The 27,846-nt window shown below is 47.2% G+C and overlaps 1 protein-coding gene across 1 annotated transcript in view; it reads left to right on the top strand.

Moving 5' to 3' along the window:
• Positions 1-2,050: 2,050 nt before the first annotated feature.
• The window catches only part of PDLIM1 (PDZ and LIM domain 1), a 36,124-nt gene continuing 10,328 nt past the window's right edge, over positions 2,051-27,846 (top strand). Inside the window, exons 1-4 of the mRNA XM_087824461.1 lie at positions 2,051-2,178; positions 17,058-17,209; positions 18,698-18,782; positions 22,636-22,835. Of these exons, the coding sequence (XP_087680587.1) occupies positions 2,083-2,178; positions 17,058-17,209; positions 18,698-18,782; positions 22,636-22,835 (533 nt within the window). The 5' untranslated portion in view covers positions 2,051-2,082. The remainder of the gene's footprint in view (positions 2,179-17,057; positions 17,210-18,697; positions 18,783-22,635; positions 22,836-27,846) is intronic.

Below are 27,846 nucleotides of genomic sequence, written 5' to 3'. Positions count from 1 at the left end.
CCTCCTTGGGTTCTATTAATTTGCTATAACGGCTCACAGAACTTGGAGAAAACTGTTACTTGCTACATCACTAGTTGATTGTAAAAGGACATGACTCAGGAACAGTCAGATGGAAGAGATGCACAGGGGCAGGTTTGTGAGGGGGGGTGCGGACCTTCCAAGCCACTTCCAAGTGCACTGCTCTCCCCTCATCTCCACGTGTTCACCAACCTGGAAGCTCTCAAAAGCAAATTCACCGAACCCAAGGAGAAGGTTGTGGGAACCTCTGAGTTACAGGCAGTTGATTCTTATGGAGACTTCTTTACACAGGCATGGCTGAATAAATCACTGGTCACTGGTGATTGATTCAGCTCCAGTCCCTCACCCCTCCCTGGAGGTGGGGGTGGGGAGTGAGGGACAGAAAATTCTAAACCTCTAATCCTGTGGTTGATTCTCTAGGCAACCAGCCCTCATCCACAGAAGTTTTCTAAAAGTTACTTCATTCGCATAACAAAAGACACCTCTATCTTTCTCAACACTTGGGAAATTCTGTGGGTTTCTGGAGTTGTGAGCCAGGAATTGTGGGCGAAGACAAAATATTTTTGAGAAATACAGTTTGATTATCTGAATGACTGGCTAAATGTATGTTTTATAAGTCATAATGTCGCATACATTGGGCATGTGCTCTGTGCCAAGTACTGTGCTGGGGCCCTGGGGCCAGGATGCATGAGTGCCAAGAGAACTACGAAGAACCTGGACCCCAGAGAGGGTAAGTGGTCATAAGAATGGCCATTGTGCCCCGCCGGGGGCGGCTCAGGCCTGTGCACCAGAGGGTCTCGGGTTCAATTCCTGGTCAAGGGCGGGTTCCCGGGTGGCAGGTCTGATCCCCAGCCCGCGTTCGGGGCGTGTGTAGGAGGCAGCCAATCGATGTGACTCTCTTCCCTTCCCCCTTCCCATCCACTCTCTCAAAAATCAATGGGAAAAAAAGTCCACACTGCTCCAGCGAGGATTAAAAAAAGAAAAGCACGGCCATTGTATCGCATTCATGAACACTACGTGCCGCGCACCATCTGGACACTGGGATGCACCCTACCCCGCAGAACCAATGCCGAGGGGTGGGGTGGGACAAGTAGTAAGCAACACGTCGAGTGTGTCAGACGGCGATAAACACAGTGGGGAAAACTAGCGCCGAGCGAAGGCGACAGAGCCTTCCCGAGGGCGTTTAAGCGGGGGCTGGGAGACGACGAGGGCGCCTCGGGGAGCTTTCCAGGCGGAGGCCTCGAGGCAGACGCCAAGGGGCCGAGAGCAGGGCGGGGCGGCTGGGGAGCGAGGGCAGGGAGGGTGCCGGCCGCCCTGGGGGGCCCTCTGAGCAGTTTGAGGGCTCGGGCTGACTGCGTGAGGCAGGGGCCCCCGGGCAGCGTCCGGCCCGGTGGGCGCGCAGGACGCGCTCGCGGGTGGCCGGCTGGGCCCCGGGGCTCCCCGCTGAACCGGCGCCCTTTCCTCCTCGGAGCCCTCGGCCGCCTCGGACTCGAGGTCTGCGCGGCTCCTGTGGGAACCTAGCGCGAACTCCAGCCCCAGGAGAGCTTCCAGGAGGGTTCTGAGTCCCAGTGACCGCGCAGCGCCGAGCGACGGTCCCAGGAGCCTCATAACCGCCCCGGCTGCGCAGCGCGCTGGACACAGCCTCGTCGGCCTCGCGGCACCAGACGAGCTCATTCGAAAGCACCTCGTGCACCCCGTTACCGTCCACAAAAAGCAATATGACGACGGGGCAGCTCTCAGAGGCCCGACTGCTCGGCACTTCCAACACTTTTAAAAGCGCCGCGCCCGGGTGCGCGGGTACCTGCAGGCTTCTCACCTAGCGCCCCCGCGGCGCCGGGGCCCGGGGCGGAGCCGGGGAAGCCCCCCGACCAGGCTCGAGGCCCCTCGGACGAGTCCCTCACCGCGGCGGGGCGGGGCGGGGCGGGGCGGGCGCGCGGAGGCCTGGGCGGAGCCGCCCCGCCCGCGCTCGGCCCGCGCCCGGCCCGGGGCGCGCACTCGCCGGGAGCCCGGGGAGCCCAGCGCGCCGCCGGCTCTGCAGCGTCTGTCCCCGCGGGCCGCCGCGCCATGACCACCCAGCAGATAGTCCTCCAGGGCCCGGGGCCATGGGGCTTCCGCCTCGTGGGCGGCAAGGACTTCGAGCAGCCTCTCGCCGTTTCCCGGGTAAGAGCAGCCGGGACGCGTGGGGAGCGGGGTGGCCCCGGGCCCCGCGGACGCTGGGGGGACGGCGGTTTCGGGAGCCGGGTCGGAGCCGGGACCCCGGGCGCGTCCAGGTGCGCGGGAGCCCCGAGCGCGCCCCCGCCCCCGCCCCCGCCCCCGCCGGCCGCGCGCTCCGAGCCCCGAGCCGGCCGGGGCACCGCGCGCCTACCGCGCCGGGAGAGCGGGGCAGGGTCGCTCCTCCGCCCGGAAGCGCGGCCGCGCGGCGGCGAGGGCGTGGGGTGCCCGCAGGTCCGCGCACCGCGAGGTGGCACCTTTCGGTTCTTCACGAGTCAGGGTGGCAGACGGTCCTTTGGGGCCACCCGGCCCGTCTGTGAAGAGGCGCAGGGGGTGGGACGTGCGCGGGGCGAGCGGGAGTGACTTTCGGTGCCACCGAAACGACTCGCTTCTCGCTCGTTGGACCTGACCCACGGCCGGGTCTCACCTCCGAATGCCTTTTGGAGAAAAGACCGAATTTTGGAAACAAAAAAAAAAACACGAGTAAATTTATTTGGACACCCCCCCCGCGGGAGTGGCCATGGCCTTGTTTCTTCCTGGCATTCCCGGATTATCAGCCGATCAGCACTTTTCAAAACCCCGGGAATGCTTGAATCCAAGGAATCATTAAGTTCTCAAAAGGGCCTCATCTGCTTGGAGGACGGAACCTCATCGCAGGGTCAGAGACCCCCAGGCCCATCGCCCCGAATTCAGCAGAAGCCGCGGGAGACCCAGAGCCAGTGCTTGGAAGGCCAGGCTTTTGTCTCCTAGTCTGGGCTACAGGCGAGCTTGCTGTCCCACCGGGAGTTGTACAGTCACTGCCTGCACCTACGAGGTGGACAAGCAATATTTTTTGACTGAGTGGCAAAAGGGATTAAAAAGCACTGCCTGGTGTCCACACCTTGCTTTAAGGTCTCACATTGCACCCTGGGGCCCATCTACTTGAGGAAAGCTGCCCCTAAACTTACCTCTCCAGCCACGGAATATCTTTTTTCTTGGAGGGAAGTGAGGGTGGAGAGGGAAGGGGAAGATCCCTATGGGTCCTTTTAACTTAAGTCCCTGCCACCAGCTGCTGACAAAGTGCGGTGGGAGGTGCAGGAAGAAAAGAATTGGGGGCCTCTTGGCCTGTCTGCCCACATTTCCTTCCAGGTGGGCCTAGCGAGACGGAGGAGGTTTTCTCTGACCTTCCCACCTCCCAGAGAGGCTGGTGTTACAGTTCTTAGGCCCTATCTTTCCCCTGCTGCCCTGAGGGGACCTCTTTGATTGTTATGGCAGGTACAGACTTTCTTCCCAAATTCCTCAAGCCCAGAAACTGTGCCTTCCCCTTATCAGGACTCCCACCCCCAAGCGTGACACAGAGCTGAACCTGGCCGTGCCCAGTAAATCTTTGCAGGCTTATTAATAAAAGCCTGTCCAGGGAAGGCACATTTAGATTCGCTTACCTCATAGTCCATTTGTCCCCACTCTTTGTGTCTATAATTAACCTGTCAGCCCTCTCCACTTCTGAATTTATATATGACATGCAACCTTTTTTTAAGAAGTGGAAGATATATTGGCAATCTGTTAAAAGGGCTGTTACCACCTGGCATTTTAACTGCTTTAAAAAGTCTTAATGCAAGTGGCACTGTAGGAATGACAATACGGGGTGGAAAACAACACTATAAATTCACTAGTTTGTACCTTCATGTATTCATTCATTTATTTATTAGCACATTTTAATGAGCATGTTCCAGAAACGGCAAAGCTCTGAAGTCTCAGAAATGAGGACACGGCTCCATTTTCTCAAGGTGTTCATGGTATAGTGAGGGAAGCTAATCTTTACTTGGCAGGTGCTTTACCTGAAAAGTGAAAGTGACTCAGGAGGTGACATTCTCATGCTGACAGTAATTTACTTCTTTCTTCATCTTATTATTTCCACGTGGAAAAATTGGGGCCTCCTCCTGGGAATGGGAAAGTGGCCATCTGGGTGAGATCTGGTGCTGGTCTGGTTTCTGCTGCTTCCTTGAGCTGAACCTGGGGTGAGCCTCCTATTGTGGAGGCTGCCTTCTTTAACTCTGCAGTGGAGATAACCCCAGCCACTGGCTGTGAGTTACCTATGAGAGAGTGCTCTGTAAACAGTGAACAATAGTGTGGAGGCGTGAGCACTGATCTGGAGCTGCACACACCTTCTGGTTGGTAGGTGTGTTACATTTATCGTCCTGGGCAGATAGAGTTTGCTAGTACGGATTTGTATATGTAGACTTTGAGTCTCCACACCCAAGCAAACCATAAAATTAGGCCAGGAGAGGAGTGCCTTTTATTTAAATAGCTATGTTTGCTTTCTCTTGCATGGATTATTCTGGTATTGGCTGTAGTCTTGCTAACGCTTCTGAATGTAACTTTGTAATCTGTGTACTTGAAATTGTTTTATTTCTTTTTTTTTTTAACTTATTTTTTATTGTGAAATAAAGAAGTTATAAAATATAAATGTGCATAGCAAACGATTATAAATACCTGTATAATCACCACCACCCAGGTCAAGAAATAAAACATTGCCCACACCCTAGAAGCTCAATACCCATAACCCTAGCATGACTTACGGTAATCACCTTGCTTTTTTTTTTTTTTTTATAGTTTTACCATCCAATTATGCCTCCTGAACACCATAGCTTAATTTTGCCTGTTTCTGAGCAGAATCATACCAAATACATTGTGTATGTGTGTAGCTTCAATGTTTTCATCTATTTCTAATTTGAAGACTTAACATTTCAATCCAGATTTTCAAATTTAAATGGACATAAATTAGCTTTCTTCCTTTTCCCAGTTTCTCAAATTAACTTCTAACCTTGGACTCCCATATGATCCACACATTGGCCACTGTCCCCTGAGATTTTTTTCTGTCAGTTCCTGCTCCAAATCTACAGTTGTCTGTCTCCTTGAGGGTGTTTTTTGTTTGTTTTGGTTTTTTTTCCTATGTCAATTTCTTATTTCCTCTAGTTGCTTTCAAGGGAAGCTTTCAGAGAATCCACACCCAAGCTGAAATTGCTGCTCAGTGTGTCTGGACTGTTTTTCTCTCCCAGCAACTGACAAAAGACAGGAAGGGGTGGGGCCAGAGATAGAGATGCTCTTGGGAGGAGCTGCTCATTTGCCTCAAGTTTGGGGAAGCCTTTGCTCAGCGCCTGTGGTTTTGTGGCGAATTGCTCAATATCCTAAGGGGTGCTTAATAATGGCTGCTCTGTAGACAGAGGGCCTTTTCTGCGTTAAGAGTGTTATAGCCAGACTGAAGTAGGTTCACATCCTGTCCTGAAGGTCAAAAGAGCAGGGCTCATCTGTCAGATTTATGAAAAGCGAGAAATGACCATGAAGGCTCATTAGGCGTTAATGGCCCTTGCTCTGCTCCCCTTCGTTCTGTGAAATCCATTACCTGAGAAGCATTAGCTCCTCTAGCTGAGCGCAGCGGATCCAAGGAGAGAGGAGGAACAGGATGGATGAAGGAATAGCGTGGAAGTGAACGCCTGAGCCTCTTGGCCTGAAACTCCCCAAACCATGTTATGACCCCCAACCAGAGACCTTCACCTTCCCCCGCCTCCTGGGTCCCAGCGGGGCTGGTTCGTCTTTGAGGAGGAGAAAGGGGAGAAGAATGGCCTTAAGGTATTGCAGGGCAGCAGGTGACTGAGAGGAGACTGTCATCTAACCACTGAGGTCACACTGCCCTCCTGATGAGGACTGGGAAAAGCACCAAGGAATTGCTCTTGTGCTGGGACTAGGCTCGGACTGCCTTCCAAGCTGTGCTCATTCCCTGGGCGGTGCCTTGCATTGCTCCACGGAGGAGAGGAAAGCAGGTGTTGCCTTTTACAGAGAGGAAGGTCAGGTTTCCATTGCTTAGGTAATTTGCTTGAATTTACATAAGTTTTGTCATTGACTGAGCTACTTAAGGTCCTTGTAAAGGGAAGAGTAGAGATTAGTTTAAACTGAGCAAAAATGGCTATGTGTGGGCCTGGTAAAGTGTCCAGGCCAGTGTCTCAGGCTGAGCACCACACTGGGTCACCCTTGGCAGGTCAAAGCTTCTCTAGGGTTCAGTTCTCCGGAAAGATAAACAAACAAGCAAACCCAAATGGCTTTTGTACACTTTGAATGTGAGAGCCCACTTTTTATTCTTAAGAAGTGTCCCAGTCGTCATTGTACCATCAGCCACAAGTGAGTTGACTAAGATAACGTATTATGAATTCAGAAATGTTTTCAGACAAACTTGTTATTCACCTGTGAATGTTGTTCCAGGTGACTTACATCATCTTGAAAGATTTGTGTGGGAAATACTTGATTGGCTCGTGATAATAACTGTAATTAAAATGTATATTGGACTTTTTAACATATGAGGCACTTTTCTAGATGATTAATATATTCTCTCAGTAATCCTCACGAGTATCTTGTGAGGCAGAAACAATTAAGATACCCATTTTACAGGTGAGGAAACTGAGGCATGGGCTGTTACAGTGCTTTGCCTGCATCATATAGTAGTGAGTGACAGAGCTGGAATTTGGCTGAGCAGTCTGGCTTTAGGGCCCACAGCCTTAATTGCTGTCATACTAATATTTTAATAGCAGCTAACATTTTGTGAATGCCTATTCTGTGGTAGGTGTGTACTTGCGTCAGCTTCTGTACTTCCCACAACCCCTGACACAGGGATTCAGGACACAGTAAATTGCAGGACTGGGATTTGAAGCTGGACAAACAGACCCAGGACAGTTTTAAACGCTGTAACTGTCAGTATTTCATTAGTAATAATATCTTAATTCATAGCCCAGAGAAGTGCTACAGGCATTAACATGAGGGTTGGGACCCTAAAGCCTCTTGTGCCCATGAGGGTTGGCCGGTGAGGCCTTTCAGCTGCTTTGTGGCCTCAGCTCGAGTGCTCCTGGAGCTCAGAGAGCCCCACAGGGCAGCACCTCCCCACCCTGTTCCTCCTGAAAAGCCAGAAGCCCTGGCCTCAGCTGGGAGAATTGGCCATCCAGGTATAGGATTCCATGCCCTTGTGGGTGGTGAAAGACAAGAGCAGAGGAGCTGAATGACTGGCCAGAGAAAAGCCTGCCTGGGGGGCTGGCAGGAGGAAATCTGGGGACAGTTTTTGTGGAAAATAAAGATGATCAGGGAGTGGACAGATCCACCTTGCCCAGCCAACAATGGGACTGGAAAGTGGTAGCCAAGCCAAGTCCAAAACTAAAGATAGCCCTGGCCGGTGTTGCTCAGTTGGTGGTGTGTCTTCCCATGCACGGAGAGGTCACTGGTTTGATTCCAGGTCAGGACACATGCCCTGGTTATGGGCTTGATCCCAAGTAGGGGGCATGCAGGAGGCAGCCAGATAGATGTTTCTACTCTCTTTCTTTCTCTCTTCCTTCTCCCTCTCCCTTCCTCTCTCTTTCTAAAAATCAATAAAAAGAGCCTAGCCAGTGTGTTTCAGCAGTGGAGCATCCACCTATGATCCAGGAGGTTGAGGTTCAATTCCCTGTCAGGGCACATGCTTGGGTTGCAGGCTCGATCCCCAGTAGGGGGCATGCAGGAGGCAGCGGATCAGTGACTCGAATCATTGATGTTTCTGTCTCTCTCCCTCTCCCTTCTTCTCTCTGAAATCAATAAAAGGCATATTTAAAAAATAATAATAATAAGTGGAAACATTTATATTTAAAAACAACAACAAAATATACCCATGAAGACCTAAGACAAAAAAGGTAACTTCTGTATGGTGCTTGGCGCCCTGTATGGTGGTTGCCCTCGGTATTAGCTTCCTTGTGGGTAAACTGGGGCACTCAGCCGTAACTGAGGACTGTGGTGCACTTTCACGTATACAGTACACTGTCTTCTTGGTGAGCATGTTTTCCTGAGGAATATTTCCTGAAGAATAGTCTGGTCTTGTAAGAGGCAAGTTTTTGACCAAAGACTCAGGGCCTAATTTTTATAGACATGACTACTCATATCAAACAAGATAACAAGGACATAGGTATGACATATATGAGGTAAAGGTGACTAAAATGCTTACAGATAGGTTAAATTTGGATAATGCAGCAACAACTTACTTCCATTTCTTTAAAAAAAAAATTATAAAAAATACTCGTGCTTCTGAAGTGGAACATGCCCATACCCATACCCATGACCCAGCAATTCTCCTAGTTAGACTCGGCAGAAGTGTGTCCACTTGGGCACCAAAAGCCCCAAACTCAAAACAATTCAAATTTCTAACAACAGTGGAATGGACAAGTAAATGGTGGTATGTTACATGATATCAACACCACAGCAATGAGAATGGAGGAGTCACAACTGTGCACAGTGCTATGGCTGAGACACACAAGCATGCATAGGAAGGAAAAAAGCCAGACATAAAAGGGTGACCACATGTATTTATATACTAATATATCATTATGTAATATGTGAAATGTATTTATATATGAATAAAAATATGTATATAAACAATATAAAATTATTCTATGGTGTTGGAAGTCAGGACCATGGTAGCCTTTGCCAGGAAGTTAGGGATGGGAAGGAGACCGAGGGGACTTCAGCAGTTCAGCTGAGTTGTTACCAGCTCTGACACACCGATGCTGGCTCCGTGGGTGTGCTCTCTGTGTGAGAATCCACCCAGCTGTGTATTTACAATTGTGTACTTTTCTGTATGTGTGTTATACTTCAATAAAAAGTTTGCTTGAAAATCCTTGTGCTTGTTAAAAGAGATCAAATACCATAAAAATGTGGAAAGCATTTTTATCAAAAGGTAAAAGCCTGCCCCACACCCTTCCCCAACCTTAACTTCCCAGAGGTAAACACTGTTAACAGTTTGCTGCAGAACTTTCCAGACTTTTTTCCCATTCATGTAGCATTTTAAAAATCAAATTACCATATCTAGGTGAACTATTTAGACATCGTTGCTTTGTACTTCCTTATTTTTCACTGTGGCAAATCAAGAATTAGAGGCATCTAGCATAACCCACGGACACAGACATAGTATGGGGAAAGCCTGGGGGTGGGGCGGATGCAGGGTGGAGGGGGCCATGGGGGGGTTACAAAAAAGAATTAAAGGCATCGTGATGTGGGAAAATGTCTTGTCGGTTCATTAGCTGTGTGTCCTCGGCAGGGTGAGCCCCGAAGCCTCAGTGCCCTCCTTTGTAAGGCGGGACCAGGGATTTGTCTCCGCAGGCGGTGGTGAGGGTGCAGGTGGAGAGCCCAGCGCTGCGGCTCACAGAAGGCGTCAGCAGGCAGCGGGTCTGTTACAAAAATATTCGTGGTAGCTTCTACATACGGAGCGCTTATTTAATCCTTCCACCTCCCTAATGAGGTTGGCACTGTTATGTTTTGCTTGATAAATGAAGAAACTGAGGCATAGAGAGTAACTTGCCCGATGTTATGTGTTTAGGACTTAGGTTACGGGCGGTGGTGCACGCGGGGTTCCTGGGGGCATGTTTGGAGACTTTTGAGAGACTCGGTGACTTCTTGATAAAGTATTCTGTTTTGCTATCAGCTTTCTAATTATATTCCTACCTAAGAAATGATGGTTGATCTTCCACAGTCAGAGCAGTAAGTCTCTTTGAACTGTCACCCTTAGAAGCGTTAATAGCTTCCTTTTGCACAGCGTGAAGTGAAGTGGGATTAAGGTACGAGTCCTCTACGCGTACCTGAGCCCCACTTTATCGCCACATTTCCTTGAGAGAATGGTTATAGAGTAACCAAGAACATGTTGAAACATTCTTGGGGTTTTCAGGCCAACCTACATAAACTCATACAGCTTCACTTTGACATGGCCATTAAATCAGTGGAGATTGTCCCCTAAAGGCCCATGGCACTGAGATTGACCTTGATTCCAAATCTCTGAATTATATAACTATCTTCATTTCTGCTATCTCACCTACTTGTAAAAAGGATTTAAGGTGATTTACAACACCAAACACATATTTACAATACTTAAAACTTAAGAACACACATAAGATTTATGGAACAAGAGAAAGATGTACCAGGACCTTAAAATCAGGGGGTTTCTGAAATTGCACACTATGTTTAGCTGTGAGTTTTCTTGCCAGGGCAAAACAGGAACCAGGTTGAGTTATTGACACATCTGGAATGAAATTACTTCTACAATTCTTCAGTTGCAAAGAACTTAAGGATGTTGACCAACCTTATAGGGACTGTATTTTTTTTTTTAACTGTTTTGGTAAGAGGTAGAGAAATATTCTAATGGACGTTTCTTTCAAGGGCCTTCTATACACTTTGATAGAAGTTCAAGCCCTTACAGTTGTTTCAGGAAGAGCTGAGATTTAAGTCTAAGTATTTTTGTGTGTGTTTATCCTATGACTTAACATCATTCAGGGAGAGAACTTTGGGGGGAAAGGATAGTCAACATTCCCTTTGATGTTTTCAAACCTGGGGAACATTAAAAATTTCTGGAAGGCTTTAAAAAAAATGTAGATTTCTGGGTCTCACTGTGTGGACCTTCAGTAGATCTGAAGTGGGGTGTGGAGATCTATTTATATTTTTATAACCGGTATGGGATCTGATGACTAACTTGTTTGGGAACCATTCCCTCATCCTTGCAAATATCAGAGTTTCCCTGAGTTATTGGTGAATTGGGTCAATTTCTGGCCTAAGATTTAGGTGCCAATTCCAAGGGGCAAGGTTAACAATGTTCTGTGAACAGTTAGGAAATTACCCTGTATTCTGTCCACAGGTAAAAGAGAACCTTCTGAATAGAGACAGTTTCTCCCTGGGGTGGGGGCCCTGCATCAGAACTGTGTAAGCTATTTGACAAATATTTGGTTAAAACCCCCATTTCTGTCAAAAGGAAGGCAGAATAATTTGTTATCCTAACTGGAACACTGTTGAGAGTGAAATGTAAAAACGAGAGAGTGAAATGGAGGTACTTTTGATAATTAAGATGGGAAAATAGTTTACTATTCTATGAAAACCAGGGTTTATAATCCTAGTCATAAAATATTTGTACATATAATTTTGCTTTACATAGCTTTTTTTCAATCCTCCCCCGAGGCTATGTTTTTATCGATGTTATAGAGAGAGAAAGAAATATCGATGTGAGAAACATTGCCTACCTTATGCGCCCCAACCGGAGATAGAACCCACAGCCTTTTGGTGCAGGGCATGACGCTCCAGCCAGCTGAGCCACCAGGCCAGGGCAGCTTTACATCTTTTTAACTAAGCCAGTGGTTGGTTACAAACACGTTTGCATGAAGGGGTCCGGAGGCAACGTAAATGAGTTTTAACTCGAGGGTGAGGTAGTGAGAGAATGAAATGAATGGCTTCAAGAGTGATGATAAATGGCAGCTGGTATGCGGTTTCCATGTTGAGGGCCGTGGAGCGTGCTGGGGCTGTGGCTGAATGTAGATCACACGCCTCATCGGAGGGGACAGGCTCTGCAGCTGCTGCTGATTGTTGCCATGTGGGAATACAGGTCCAGAATTGCTAGATTTTCTGAGAAGCTGAGAATCTAGAGTTTTGTATGAGCTTTACTAACATGTAAACATTAGCAAGTAATTTTAAGTTAAAAAAAAAAGCGCACAACAAGCTTATAGACTGGGTTCATTTCATGGGCCTCCAGCTTTCAATGTTGAGCCCATCTAGCTGTCAATTGAACGTGTAATTTTAATGGAACTGCCTTCTAAAGGTCCACTCCGGGAAGCCAGCCTCCCAGTGGTTGGCCTGGAGGCTGACTGGGTGACCCGGAATAATGGGTCCGTTTCTTTAAACTGCCATCATGAGAGTATTGTCATTCAGTCACCTTAATCTCAGCAGAACCAAAGCTCCGTGGTTGTTTCTTGGTAGTAACTGGGCAGTCGAGTCAGATGCTGTGTTTAGATTCCTTTGTTTTTCTCTGTCGTTTTCCAGATAAAGTACAACCTTCTTAGAAGGAAAGTTGCAGGGCTCTTGCAGCCTGATCTGTTTACCTCTCCAGCCTCATCCCCTTCTCTCTTCAGGCCCTGTTTCATCCATGGCAGTCCACATTGCTGTTCCTACAATGTTGGTATGCTCTTTCCACCTCCTGAGTGCCTTTGCACAGTTTTAAGCAACACCTCCTCCAGGGAGTCTTCTCTGATTCCACCCCTTGGTTCCCACTGCCTCTTTGCTTGCTTCTTGCACAGCACTCATCAGCTGTGGTACATGCCTGTCTCCCTCAGGAGGTTGTGGGCTCCTTGATGGCAGGCACCATCCTTTCCCATCTGTATTCCAGTGCCTGTGTGGGTCCCGGAATCTACAAACAATAGCTCACATTTTTAGAGTTCGACAGTATGCTCTGCCTGAATCATCTCATGTCTTTCTCACAACAGCCTTCTGATGTCAGGATAGCTATCGTCCCCACTTCACAGATGAGAACAGTGAGGCACACAAAGGTGAAATATCCCATCCAGGGACACTTGGCTTATAAGTGGCAGAGGCAGGACTTGAACCCTGGCCATCTGACTTCAGAAGCCACATCTTAATCAACAAGCTGCACTGTCTTTGAGAATGTACTTAAGAAATGACTGATGAGTGAAAGAATGAATGAGTGAATGAGAGGAGGGGTAAAGCAGGAACACAGAGGAAGGTTACCCCTTCGTTTGCCTTGGCCGGTGTGGGTATGCACGCTGTTCTGTGTCATAGCAATAGTTATTTACATGTAAATTGAAGAAAGCAGGAGAGCTATATCATAGTTCTGTTCTGCACCATTGAGAAGTGAAATTAAACTCTTCAAAACCTTCTATGTGCTCAGGAGTCCGGCAGCAATGCACAGGCTTTAAAGATGCAGTCAGGACCTTGCAGTACAGGGCGAGTGTGCAGGCCGGCCTCTGAGCGAGTGTCTGCCCGGGGACCGAGGGCAGGGGTGAGGAAGACATGAGCAAATTCTGCGGAAAATGGCAGGTTGTTCATTCGCGGAAATTGTTGTGCCCAAAGCCATTCTTAGGCAGCAAGAGTCGTGTGATTGAGTTATATGGTCTCTGGGGAGGAAAGCTGGGAAAGGGTTTTTGAAGCTATGCATTAACTAATGGGTCTGTTTATTTGGAGGAACATATAGGATTTCCATTTTAGAAATTGAAGCTGACTCCACCATGAGCTGGTTCTGATGGAACTTGATGGTCAGGAGGAAATTAGAAAGGACGGTGTGGTACACTGGGTTAAGAGGATGGGCTCCGGAGCCCGCAGCCTGCCACTCACCAGCTAATAGCCTCAGGCAAACCACTTAACCCCTGCACCTCCATTTCCTCCTAATGATGCAGTAATATTCCCACCTGATATCATCACATGAAGACTGGTAAGTTAACCCCTGCCAAGTACTGAAATTGTGCTGGGCGCTTAAAAAGCACTCATTAACTGACAATTACGATGAATAGAGTGTAGTAAAGATTGGAGTCCACCGGTCAAGATGGGAACTAACCGATGTTGGAGACACAGGCCTCCCCTGAGGCCTTTCCAGTCCTTGTTCTGATTTGCGTATTTGATAAGGGGTGAGGTTACTGGGCCCCAGCTCAGGACAGAGCAGTTGAGATTGTCCTGTGGAGGTAGGCACCCAGGCGGTGGCAGGAGTCTGTGACACTCGGTACCTTTTGTAGAATGCCACACAGATGAGTCTCCTTAATTCTGGATTTTTCTTTGGCTCTGGCACTTGGGCTTGGAGCATCTGCCTGTGGCTTTGTGGTGAAGCAGAAACGGAATCTGGTGTCAAGGTCAGACTCAAGCCTTAGCTGTGCGAACTTGAGTCAGTCACAGCTTCTGTGAGTCAATTTCCTCATCTGTCAACTTAAATGTTGGTGGTGAAGTCATCATTATTAAAATCTCAAGTAGGTGATTGGATGTGAAAGCGCTTTCTAGAAGGCAAATCTGTAATTTAAGTCTTTTTTTTTAAAAAAAAACAACGGCTCATAGAAGGTGAGTTTAATCTGTTTATATATGATTCTATCCAAGTCCTATCTAATGATGTTGTCTTGTAAAATTTCCTTTGGCTTCCCATAAGTTTGGCTTTAAAAAAAAAATCAGGCGGAAAGATAGGATGTCCAGGCCTTGATTACTCAGGCTCGGGGCCCTTGAGACTGGTTCTAGCTTGTCTCGGACCTGTTGGGATGTACTTAGCAGAAATGCCTCTCCCACGAGACAGTTTGAACCAAATGCTGGAAATTCCAGAGCTCTTAGCTGCTGAGCATATAAAACTAAGAGAAACTTCTATTTTCATCTCTTTAAACCTTTCCCCGCACCCCCCATCGTTTTAGTTTTGAGTGGTCACATTTCAGGATAGCGATGTTGAGGGACACGATTATTTGATCCCTTTTAAAATAGTCATTTTTTAATGGATTAAATAAAGTAACATGATTAAATATTTAATAACACTAGATATTCTAGATTTAATCACTCATTGGACAAATATTTATTGAGTACCTACTGTGTGCTAAGCATGGTGCTAGACACTGGGAATACCACAGTGCCAAAGGCAGACAGAATCTGCTCTCACACACCTTACTGTGTAGTAGGGCCTCAGATGTTAAGTAAACCCACAAAGTAGATTTACAAACCTAAGGTGACAAGTGCCACCACAAAGAAGAACAGACTATATTAGGATGATGGGGGGAATCTAACTTGGATTGGAGGTCAGGAAGGCCTCTCTGAGAAGGGCCATTTAAGCTGAGACCTGAAAGAGGCAGAGGTTGTTGCAGGTGCTAAGGTCCTGCGGTGGGAAAGAAACGAGGAAGACCCATGTAGTTAGACCTTAGTGGGGGAATGGCATGAAGATGGTTGGGAGGGAGGCGCACAGCCTTTAGGGACCTGGTCGATGATTTGGGGTTTTATCCTTAGGGGGACTGTCTTTAACACTATTAGATTTGATTGTGATAAATGAGCTTGATCAGGCTGCTTTCTCTGGAGGTAGAGTTTGCCAATCCAGAAGCATTGCTGATCCCAAATAAAGTGATGCTTAGGGCCATTTTTTTAAACAATGGGCGTATTGTTCTTTAGAAAATGAAGTATGCATGAAGTCACGGTAAGATCAGACTTCTCAGGAAGACAGACAGAAAAGGAGAGGGATTTGTTTTCACTGCCTGGACTGGGTGACTCAGAGGCTGGTTCCACCATGTTGACCGAAGGAGAGCAGCCTGCGCTTGCCTGTATAAATGTCTTTTCCCAGTGGCTGGGTGAGAAAAGGTCTGACCTTGGCTCTCTGGTAGATGGCTGATGGGAAAGCAAGAGAGGAAGGTTAGGAGGTCAAGGTCTCTGTTCTGGTTTCCACATCCTACTACATTCCAGGAGAGTTTTGCCCGATAAAGTAACAGCCTGTCTAAGCCAGAAGGGAACTCAAGAATCAAGTCGCTCACTGTTGATTTTATGGGGTCAGGTGCTGATGAGATGGACCAGGACAGCACCCCAGCTCCCTCAGACGGGGCGGCCTTTTCATTTCAGGGTGGTGAAATTGGAAGCCATGGCTGCTGCAAACTGCATCAGCCACGGAGGCTCGGGGCTTAAGCCGTTTGTCTTGCTTTGGTGCCTTGAAAGGCCTCTTACCTCTGGTTCAGCCTTACAGAGGCACACCTGTCACAAGGTTTTCTTCAGTGGGCTCCCAGGTGTCAAGGGCCATCTCCAAGGAGAGGCCACAACCCTGTGGGTGCTGGGAGTCTGGGTGTGTTACCACCACTCCATGCCTATGGGACTTGGAATTTCCATTAAGGAAAGTCTTATGTCAAAGTCATGGGCTGACACTGGCATGGTAGTAATGTTTTTAGTATACCTTGGTTTAGAAAATGGCCAATAACAAAAAATTACTCTGAGATTAGTGCTACTTCAATTGAGTTTGTATTTCATTCATTACACTACAGCATCTGTATTTACTTGAAAAATACTTGTACATCTGTGTGTGAGGCATGGTATTTATTCAGTTCACATGTAATAGTCAGAAGGCAGATGGATTTTGATGGCCCATTGCAGTCATTGATTCGCTCCCCCAAGCATTGGGGCCCATAATTTGGAACCATTGGTTCAGAAGCGTTGACCTACAGTAAACCAGCCGCCTATAGGGGATGACCCTAATCATAGTCAGCTTCTTGGGTGGGAGGAAGTGAACCAGTGTAAACCTTAAACTCACACTACAGATTTTAAAATATTTTTCATTGCCTTTTTTAATTACAAAAGTAATTCAAGCGCTTTGTAAAAACCAGAAACATTACAGAAATGTATAACTGAACAGTTTTGCATGCAGTGTTTGTTTCCATGCATAAATAACATTAATTATTAAGATTTTTATAGACCCAGATGTCACCGTACATAATGTTCTCCGTGTGTGTGTGTTTAATGTAATGGGCGATTTATTTTAAGGAAACAATAAGGTTCAGTGGGAAGAACATTGGTCTGGTTTCAGGGTTTGAATCCTAGCTCTGTAATAAACAAGCTGGATGACTAACTAGTAATACAGGGTGGGGCAAAAGTCAGTTTACAGTTATTCGTGCAGAAAATAGTACAATAATTAATAAATAATAATACAAGAATGAACTCTGTATTTTGTGTACTCACAGCTGTAAACCTGCTTTTCCCCACCGTGTATAATAATATACTAAATGGGTGCTCCCAGGTAAATCACAGGTCTTTCTAAGCCTCAGTTTCCAGATCTCTAAAATGGGCGCTGATATTTGTCCTTTCTCATGAGGTTGTTGTACGGATCCCATGAGATAGTATATAGAGAAGGACTCTGTACTCCACAATGTGTTCCGTGAAAAAAGGGTTTGTTACTATTGACACTGATGATTTAAGTCCCTCTCCTTTTTGCATGCTCTGATCCGCATCCGTGAATACTTAACCCAGTGGTAACTGACCCAGTGTTTGCCTTGGAGACGAATAGTAACTAGCTGCTCTTTCCCTTTCCCCAGGTCACTCCGGGAAGCAAGGCTGCGATAGCTAATTTATGTATTGGAGATATGATCACAGCCATCGATGGGGAAAATACCAGCAATATGACGCACTTGGAAGCTCAGAACAAAATCAAGGGCTGCGTAGACAACATGACTCTCACAGTATCCAGGTAAGGCTCCGGAAATGCCATTCGTTTCTGACCCGCTGGAAGCTGCTTGTGGGCAAGGCCCGCCTCGCCCGCCTCAGAGTCCCTTACACCCCAGCTCAGTACCGTGTGTACTGCAGGCAGGTCGGAAGGTGGGTGGAACTGGAATTTCAGGTTGCTTATTTCCCCTCTAATTGTCATAGTGCTGCTTACACTGTGGGCACCTTTCTGCGGTTTTACTTGGTCCAATACGTACAACTAGCCAGAATTTTGAGGAAGTAAGGTCAGTTAACTATTGTCAGGTATAATGAAAGGAGAACTTCTTCCTGGAAACCATTGAGAATCTGCTCAGGACGCGGCCCCCGCCACGCTGCTGAGCAGTGGGGCCTGCGCCAGGAGGTGACGGTGACAGAGCGAGACGACGGCGGGCCAGGCGGAGCGCTGAGTGCGGGCTCCAGTCTGCATGAGGAAGGGAGAGCTGGCTGTCCTCGGCGGGCTGGCGCGGGGAGAGCGCACCGCGTGGCGATTGGGGTGGAGCCCCCTTCTGTTCTCACTTGAGCATTGGAAGGAAAGGGCAGGAATTCAGAAGCGGTTTGGTTCAACCTCGATGGCTCCGTACACCCTGTTGGATCGGTTCCCATTCTTCATTCTCACCTCCTGTTATGTTAACCTGCTCTTGAATTCTCATTAACCTTCACTTCCACGGCTTTTCACCACGGACCCTTGCTCAGGTCCTCACCTGTGAAGTAGGTTTTTGGTTTCCTTCTACCTGGCGCTGCAGGACTGGTGAGAGGACCAAGTGGGGGGCAGGATGGCAAAGATTCTGTACACTTCAGGGCCTTTCCTGGGAGGGACACCATTCTCTGACTCCCCTCTCCAGAGCTCATTCACCCCTCATTCTCATCTCCACTTCTACCTCAGTCCAAATCTTCTCCTTCAAGCCTTAGTTTAAGACATTCACTCACTTGTTCATTCATAGGTTGGTTTCTGATTCATTTACCAACAAATTGAACAGGTTTATCTTATGTATATCTGGCACTGTGCTAGGCACTCCGACAATGCAAAGGTAAGTAAAATATTCTCTCCCTGTAAGAGAGAAAGAAACCTACACTAATGAAAACTGAGAAGAGGCTGAGATTGTTGATGTTGGATTGGTGCAGAGAAATCCTTTGCAAGCTCAAAAAATGAGGCATCACTTTTATTAGGTCCAGACAAGCTTCCTGATTAAATTGGTTATCTGGTTGGACACAGTGTAGTGGGGGAGAACAAGATTCGGGCAGTCCCAGCAGCTGGGGATGCTCCTCAGGGCTGAGCATGGATAGCCCTTGGACCTGATGTCATCACATTGGTGCTTTTGAAAGATCACCCCGGTGGCAAAATGGAGGGGAAGGGTGGCAGAGTGCTGGTTCAGAGGCCAGGAGTCAGGCAAGAAGGGGCATTTTCCCCTTCTGTTTTTGGTATGTATTATTTATTTAACATGCATGAAACAACAGCTTTGTCAATCTCTTGCAGATCTGAACATAAAGTCTGGTCTCCTCTAGTGACAGAGGAAGGGAAGCGTCATCCGTACAAGATGAATTTAGCCTCTGAACCGCAAGTAAGGACTTGTCCAGCATTGCTACTCCTCGCACTACCATAGCGCCTTCTCTGCTTTTGACACAGCTCAGCACACTCCTGTTTTTTCCTGCCTTGGAGGCCTGGAGATCAGACACAGGGAGAGCCCTCCACTGTCTACTGGGTCCTGGCTCTTGTTCAGCTCTTCCCGTAAGGGAACTGCAAGAGGAAAGGGCTGGAAAACCCCAAGGCTCTCACACCGGGGCCTGGGCTGGCAGCTGGGGTAGGAAGGCCGTACGGGAAGCGGGCGGAAGCCTTCCTGTGCAGAATGCGGCGGCGGGACCACGTCAAATACAGGAGCTGACTCAGCTCATTATGGACAGGTACAAATGAGTTGTGCCCGGGATGAAAATAAAACAAGTTTCAGTCTCGAGGCCTGGAAGCTAGAGGAGCTAAGGGGAAGTTTAATAGCAAACTCTGCTCTCCTCCTGGTTTCCCACTGTCTGTGATTTCCATGGTCCTTAGGGTGGAAGTCTATTTTTGTGATGGTGAGACTTTTAGTGAGACCTTAAAATTACTGAAGTGAAGAGGTAATTCACATTGAAAAATGTGGCGGGGAGTTGACGCACAGTGTGAATTTCCTGGGAGAGTAGACTGTCCCAGGATCCCATATTTGTCAATAAGTCTTTCAGTACTTAGAGTATAGGTAATTTTATTTCTTTCTCCTTAATTGCATCTTCTAAATAAGCTACAGTGAATGGGCATTCTCTTTTAAATAAGGGGAAAAAACTTAAAGAAGAAAGCTTAGAACGTCTTTGTAAAATTCCATACACCAGACAGACTACTTTTCACAAAGTATGTGTCTGTTGGGTAAATTAATGATGAAGGATAAGTTAATAGGTAAATTGATAATGGCCTTTAAAAACTTCTTTTAGACTATTTTGTGATATTTAGACTAGTTTGTGTTATTGATATCATTTCAATTGAAGATTGAGCTTTAATTTTTTTTTTTCTAAATTTGGGATGCTAGTTTTTATGGTGAGTTGAGATATAATCAAAAGATAACAGAGCTAGCTATTTTTTATACGTAAAACAGGAACTTGTATGAAATCGAACTCACTGGGAGTGGTTGTATGTAAGTGAAATTTCTCAGACGGCTTCCATTAAAATGTCAGAAATCTAGTCACACAAAATTTTTCCCATTAATATAATAAAAATCATACTCAAGAATTCTAAGAGTCACGTTGCGAATCCCTTTACATCTGACATTTCAAAATGGACATGAACCTATTACTCTGTACAGCTCCTGTTAGGGGCCCAGTTTATGAACTGGCAGTTGTGCAAACTAATTTAAAACACACCACAGTTAATTCCAGTTTCCCAGGGATTTCCAGCCACTTCATTAAACCTACTGTAAATGTTATGTTTTAATGTGGTAAGTCTCATATATTTTATAATACATAAGGAATAGTTTTAACTTGGTCTACCTAAAGTCCTAGTTTTCACTTTAAGTTGTAATGAAATTTCAGTTATATTGTTATATGTATTATACTTGAATTTTCATCTTAAACATATAATCTGGTTACCTATATTAATCTTTTTTAACTTTTATTTATTGATTTTAGAGAGAGAGAGAAACACTGATTTGTTGTTCCACCTATCCATGCATTCATTTGTTGTCTCTTGTATGTACCCTGACCTGTCTGCAGCCTTGGCCTGTTGGGATGACGCTCTAACCAGCTGATCCACCAGCCAGGGCTGTATTAGTATTTTGAAGGTAGTTCTCATTAGGTTAAAAAAATTCTCAAATACTTTAACTTTTCACTTGAGTATATTTTTCTTTTGATTCCAGTAATTCTTTGTTCATATGAAAAACGTCCCACCTTTCATTTTTTCGTCTCCACTTCCAGCCATTTTAAAACAGAGGGATGAGTAGGAGCAGAGTTAATCTATAAGTAAAAGTTCTGTTAGTTCATGTAATGTCAACCAACACCCTAGCTTATCTGAGGTCAGAGCAGTTACACACCTAGTTTATATTTCCTCATTATTGAGTTTCCTAGGCGACTGATAAATACAAAGCCCAAACAATTACATCATCCCTTCCAAAAGGCAGGCCCTGAATTAACCGCCTGAATTCTGGAAAGACCAGTATTCACATGAGGTTACAGATATTCCTTTTATGTACAAAACAGATACATTCTTGGAAGATTCCCTATAAAGTGAAAACCAGGATTTCCAACCTGAATTTTCTAACGATTTCCATTCTAATGGAAAAATGTATTTCTATGGAGGGAGAAGGGAACAGACACTGGTTGAATGTCTCTGTGTGCCAGGCACTGTGCTCGGCACACTAATATTCACACCAAGTCCTTGTGAGAGAGGCTTTATTTACATTTTAAAGATGAGAAATGGGGTGAGAGAGAGAGAGGTATAACTTGTCCAAAGCTGAACAGGAAGCAATAGGGAAAAACTGAGCCAAGACAGAAAAGTAAGGGCTGTTCCCTGGTGCTCAGCATCCGGGGCCGCTCCCCGGAATTACTGTGGAAAGGAGAGGGGAGGGGAGCATGGCACTCCTGGCTACAGCTGTGCGTCTCCCCCCAGTGCTGGAGGGCAGCCATGGATGCGGGCCGAAGTCCCAGGCCACCCATCTGCCAGCCTGTTGCCGTTAATGACTACATATTATTTCTTGGATTAATGGTGCCATAAAATTTACTTAACCGGTCTTTGATTGGTGCTTATGTTATTTTCTTAACTAATTAGACTTACTTCCCCTTTTGTGAATCATCTCTGTATACTGAGCTTTGGTCCAATGTGGACAAAGTCAGCTCAGTGTCGTTTATTTTAAATCAGTACCCAGTAAATTAAGGTGTTACTTTTCATCATCGTATTTTCTAAGAAAGCGTGAAAGACTGGAAGGTTTAGCCAAAACGAAAAAGGAAGAGCAACGGAGGACAGAAGCTCTTGGCGGGGGGCGGGGGGGGGGCAGCTGTTCTCTGCCTGGTGTTAGAAAGAGACCAGGGTTCAGGGAGATTTCTGGGGAAGCCAGGAAGTAGGGCGCAGGTTGAGTTCAGCAGGCTGCACAGAGCGCCCTGTTGCCTGGAGCCAGTGTGACCCAGGCCTGGGTAGAAAGCACCTTGCTAATTGAGTCATCAGAAAAGCCACAATTTTTTTTAAAAAAGATGTTCATTTCCAAAGTTTTGGCTGTTCGTAAAACAGCTCTGGGGTGCTGTAGCTTATTAATTCTCCCTAACTCCCAGCGAGCCGGCGTGGGGTGGAAGACGCTTCTTAAATGACAGAGGGGAGTGGGCAGTGCCCCTGCAACAGGTCTCCTCTAGCGTTCATCCGATTGGCCCTGTCCTCCCACGAGAAGCCACAGATTCTGAAGTCCCTGTGGCCACACCTGTGGGAGTACCGAGACCATCTCTGCCTAATCAGAGCTGCGTCACCCGGTCTATCTTGTTTGTCTAACCCTCTCTGTTCTGGGGACTTTATCTCCACCTTTGATCACCTCTTGCTTTGAACTGACCACAAAGTGACTGCCTGTGGTCCTCCTGGTACCTTAGTCCTTCCAGAATGTACCCCAAAAGGGTGTTTCAGCTCCAGGGCATCCTGGGGTGTCCTGCCCAGGGCTCCCCAGTAGGAGATGAACTTCACTGGGCCTCAAGGAAGAACCAGAGGCGGAGCTGGCGTGTGAACCAACCTGCCCTCTCATGAGACTTTCATGCCGTTGCCCATATCTAGTGGGTACATCAGAGCCCCTCAGCTGAAGTTAGGTGTTGAGCCAGGGCCCTTGGAGCTCACTGGAGCACCTCTCCCCCTGGCACTTGGCCTGCACTGTCCATCGAGGGAGTATGTTGGACACTCTCCTTGATTTCTCCTCTGACCTCTGCCTGCAGGAGGTCCTGCACATAGGAAGCGCCCACAACCGGAGTGCCATGCCCTTCACCGCCTCGCCGGCCTCCAGCTCTGCCCCCAGGGTCATCACAAACCAGTACAACAACCCCTCTGGCCTCTACTCCTCTGAAAACATCTCCAACTTCAATAGTGCCTTGGAGTCAAAGACAGCAGCCAGCGCACCTGAGACGAATGGCAGAGCGTGAGTAGGCTCATGAATTCTCCAGGCCAGGACCAGGCTCGGGCAGGCAGGTGGGAGTGGGTTGAGCCACTGACCCAGGGATAAAAAGGTCTACTTAAGCACAGGTCTTTCTGCCTTCACTTTCCTCATCTCTAAAAAGGTAATACCACCTGCCTTGTCGGGTTGTTGTAAAAATAAGTAACCTGTAAAATGCCCAGTACTTTGGCGCAAAGTAATCAGTTATTTGCTGAGACCTGTGTTATTATGTCTTGAAATCTCTGGTCCATACTCCTTCCTTGACACCTCCCTGCTTCCTGAGAAATTTTGCAGTGTTTACAGTTTGGGGTTTCTGCTGTGTTCACCATCCAATCTGAGCAAGGGAAAAGTATACTTCATGATGCAATTTTTGGGTTGCTTTTTCCCTGAGTGAGCAGTAGAAATAATAGAAAGAAGAGAAGTCTGTGAGGATATAAATGTGTGTATGGGAATAGGTTCTGATGCGGGGATAGGCAGAGGCAGGTTTGCTCAGGGTGGGAGTGAGGCTGCAGGTGGGCAGTGTGGGGAGGACAGTTGTGTCCTCTCCTGTCACTGACCATTTGGCCACAGTTGCTTCTATGTCTCTGTTCAACATAGGGGGCCCAGTGTCTGCTCCACCCCAAACTCTTTGAGTATGAGTCTGAACACTGGGAATACCACAGATTGTGGCAAAGAGCTGGGTTTGAGGATGGAGAGGAAGATGGGACTAGTTTTCTGTGGGTGAAAAGGGGGATGGACTTTGTCACCAGTTGCCATGTCAAATACCCAAAGGTGGCAGAGACAAGGGCAAGAGGGCAGAGAGAGCTCTGATTGCAAACGAGTAGAGTGGCCTAAGGCAGCCAGCCGGCCAGTGGGCACCCCATCCAGAGGGGGAACCACTCCTTGGCCAGCCAGACACCACATGCTCGCCGAGGAATCCCATTTCTGCTGATTAATGGCATTGAAACATAAAAAGAATGCCTCTTTTTATCTGAAATTTCGTGATTTTTAATGTTGGTGACACTCAGATTTGTTGGAAAATACTGTGTGGTCCACACTTGTCTGATCTCTGAGAAATGAAAGGAATCCTCAGTTCTTGTGTTTGCTCTGAAGCCCAATTTGCTGTTCAGTTTCTCCCCAATTCACCTCTAATAAGAATCTGCCCAGCACTTAGGGTGATTAAATTGCAAATTCATTGCTTCAGTGCAGGGTAGGAGAGGTTAAGGCACAAGAGGTTCCAAATGACTTAAATGTTTGGAAAGGGCTATCGCAGGGATCAGTTGAGGGCCCCTTGGCCATATCATCCATGTAGTTCCCCTTTCCCTGAAGAAGAGCCAGATGTTATTGGGCAACCACTGCGTGCAAGTCTCTGTTCCCAGCACCGCCAGCACTGCGATTTCATTTTAGGTTTCTTAGAGTCCAGTCCGGGAGACTTTGCTGTGTGACTTTGGCTTTACAAGCTGTGACTACATTCATTGCAGTATCCAAGGCAAAGTGGCTACTAATGCTTCTTTCCCCGAATTCTGATTCCTGCAGTACCTGACTGGCTTAAGATGATGATGCCCTTCAGGGTGACTGTGGGAGCATTTGGGGTACCTGAGACAGCGCATGCTGGGCCACCCAAGCTTCCCACGGACACACACTGAAGGGAAGCTTTCTCTCCAGCAGGTCGCGGGGGGGGGGGGAGCTGAGTGGTGGAAACATCATGGGCCACGATTCCTGTCCTTTGCTGCTTTGCCGCTGGGGGAGGCTGGAATGTGACCCTCTGTCACTGTCCCCGAGCGGAATGTTCCATGCTCTGGATTCAATAACCCAGGAAATGACACATCCTTAATTGAAAGAGCTGCTATGCATTGGGAGAAATATGTGCCTGGGAGGTATTTTTAGTATGGCCTTGGCCGTTGTTCCTTCATTAATGTCTTCTTTCTCCCTCTCTCATGCTCCCCGCCTGCTCCCTCCCCTCAGTCTGAAACAATTAAGTCTGATACTGTCTGGACACTGTGCAAGCCTTTCTCCGGCCCCTGTCCCCTCCTGTTGCAGACTTGTTGGCTGCAGTGGCCTGAGTCTATCCAAAGTCTCCTTCCAGATTTCCTCAGCAGAGGGGGCACAGGTTCTGCTCCATCCCAAACTCTGAGGATGAATCTAGAAACAGTGGGAACACCAGGAGCCCACGGCCAGCCGAGAGACCGCCTGGACAGGCTGTGCTGCTTGAGTGTGGGTCTCTGCTTACTGGCCTGTTGCTGAAGTCACCCCTCTGCACCCTCAACAAACCCAGCCAGGCACCCAGCCTTCCTTTCTCCCTCTGCAGAAGCCCCAAGGCTAGCTCCCCCGCCCCACTGTTTAGTCTGTGAAATCCCCCGAGGCTCCAGAATTGGCTCACTTCATACTTTGCATCTGAGGTCATCACTGATTCCTTGGGGCTGACTCTGAATTTCTTTGTCCCGTGCACTTCAAAGTGGCCTGGTGTGTGTGTGGCTGGCTGTCTTGTACTTCCCTGGGCCATGTCCCCATCAGACAAGAACACAGACACAGCATTGTCATTTCCTAATTTAACTGAAAAGGCAGGTTAATGGGGACCCGTCTGTTCTCCCAGCACACACACAGCCAAGTGGAAGGGCCTCTAGATCGGTTCAGTTTAACAATCATTCATTGAGTTCCTCCTGTGTACCTGGTGTGTGCGGGAAACATTGCTCTGTTCAGCATTAAGCTTTCACCTGCCCTCAGACCTTTTTCAACTGAGTTTAGGGGTTCTAAGGTCACTTTTCTGATGACTCAGGGCTTAGATTTCATTTCTATGTGATGACGTTTGATACTTTCCTAAAAGTACAGGCTTCATAGATAGCGGGGCCTGAGCTTGAATTCTAACTCTGCCTCTTATGAGATGTGCTATCGTGGGCAAACCAGATAACTTCTCTGAGACTCCATCTTCTTATCATGAAGTGCAGATAACTAACTACACCCCCACCAGTTACTGAGAGAATGAAACCAGTTGTGTAAAAAGCACTCACAGCCCTGGCTGGTGTGGCTCAGTTGGTTGAGTGTCATCCAATGCACCTAAAGGTTGCTGGTTTGATTCCCAGTGAGGGCACATGCCTGGGCTTCGGGCTCGATCCCCAGTGGGGGGCATGCAGGAGGCAGCCCATCCATGTTTCTCTCTCTCCCTCTCCCTTCCTCTCTCTCTAAAATCAATAAACACACATTTTAAAAAAATATTTAAAATAAATAAATAAAAAGCACTCGCATTGGTGCCTGGCCCCTGGTAGGTGCTCAGTTATTACTGATTTCACTGCTCATGAGGTGCTCCACATCCATCACTCTGAGCACCAGGGGCTTCCCCCAGAAGAGCAGAAGTGTGTAAACTAATGTCAAGGAGAACGTTTTGCTGTGACTTACGGTAGGCTGCTTTCTTTCCCAGCATTTTAGCTTAAGTTCAGCCACCAATGCCATTAGTCACCTTTCTGATGTAGTGGTGGCCTCTTGTGGAATATTCAGTTGGGTTCCCATAACCAACACAACAGTCCCAAGATACTAGTTCCAAATTGTGTTTTCAGGCAACCCACTCATATACTCATGAGGCAGATTTCTAAGCAGGTGCAGAGGAAATAATAAGATGCGTTGTTCTACTCAAATGATACGAGGGAGTATGTTAGGCTTGACTCATTTGGAGCTGGATCAGAAGAAAGCCTCCGTCACGAGGTGGCTGTTGGCCCCTCCAGCTAAACTTGCCCGCAGCCCGCAGAGAATTGGCTTTGGAGTCTGGGTGTTCCTCCCTCTTCTCCTGGGGCCCATAATTACTGCTCTGGTTTCTTATTACAGGCCCAACATCTAGGCCTTTGAAGACTAAAACTTAGGGAGCATTCTGGCCAGGCTCCCTTTCTAAACACGATTATGTAGGATTACTCGGAATTGCATTTTCTGTGAACACTGGGTAACCCGGTTGGGGCATCTCAGACGTGACGGTTTGTCTGAGTCAGCGCACCTCCTTTCCCTGCACCTGTGTGAAAATCAGGTACGAAAATCTCCTCTACTTCATTTCCAGTTAGCACCTAACCTCCATCATTTGGAGAAAGGATTCTTAAAATGAGTTAAACTTTTTATTTTGAAGTAATTGTAGATTCACTTGCAATTACGGGCAATGATAAGGAGGTCCTCTCTACCCTTTACCCAGTTCTCCTCCATAGTAGCATCTTGAAAACTACAGCACAACATCAAAACTAGGATATTGACGTGCATACAGTCAAGATAGAACATGTCCATCACCACAAGGATTCCTCAGCTTGCTCTTTTACAGCCACACCCACTTCCCTCCTATTCCTACACCCTCCTAAACCACGGCAACCCACTGATCTGCTCTCCATTTCTATAATTTTGTTACCTCAAGAATGTTACATTGATAGAATCATATAGTATGTAAGTTTCAGGGATTGGCTTTTTTTTTTTTTTAAATATGTCTTTATTGATTTCAAAGAGGAAGGGAGAGAGAGAGATAGAAACATCAATGATGAGAGAGTCATTGATCGGCTGCCTCCTGTACACCCCTACGGGGATCGAGCCCGCAACCCAGGCATGATCCCTGACCAGGAATCGATCCGAGATCTCCTGGATCATAGGTCGATGCTCAACCACTGAGCCACTCTGACCGGGTGGAGATTGGCTTTTTTTTACTCAGCATAATTCACTGGAGATTTATTTGATTTACTGAGGGTTTTTTGAAATGTATATCAGTTCCTTTTTTATGTTCTAAAGAGTTCTCTTTTGTGGTAAAAATACATATCATAAAATATATCATCTTAACCATATTTGTTGTTTTTTAAATATGTTTTTATTGATTTTGGAGAGAGGAAGGGAGAGGAAGAGAAGTATCCATTGGCTGCCTCTTATATGCCCCTTACTGGGGATCAAGCCTGCAACCCAGGTATGTGCCCTGACCCGGAATCAAACCGGTGACCTCTCAGTGCCTGGGACGACACTCAGCCAACCAAGCCACACTGGCAAGTGTACAGTACAATAGTGGTAA

The sequence above is a fragment of the Miniopterus natalensis genome, chromosome 14, assembly GCF_054644295.1.
Source record: "Miniopterus natalensis isolate mMinNat1 chromosome 14, mMinNat1.hap1, whole genome shotgun sequence".
NCBI classification, from domain to species: Eukaryota; Metazoa; Chordata; class Mammalia; order Chiroptera; family Miniopteridae; genus Miniopterus; species Miniopterus natalensis.
This window is presented reverse-complemented; position numbering and strand designations above follow the sequence as displayed.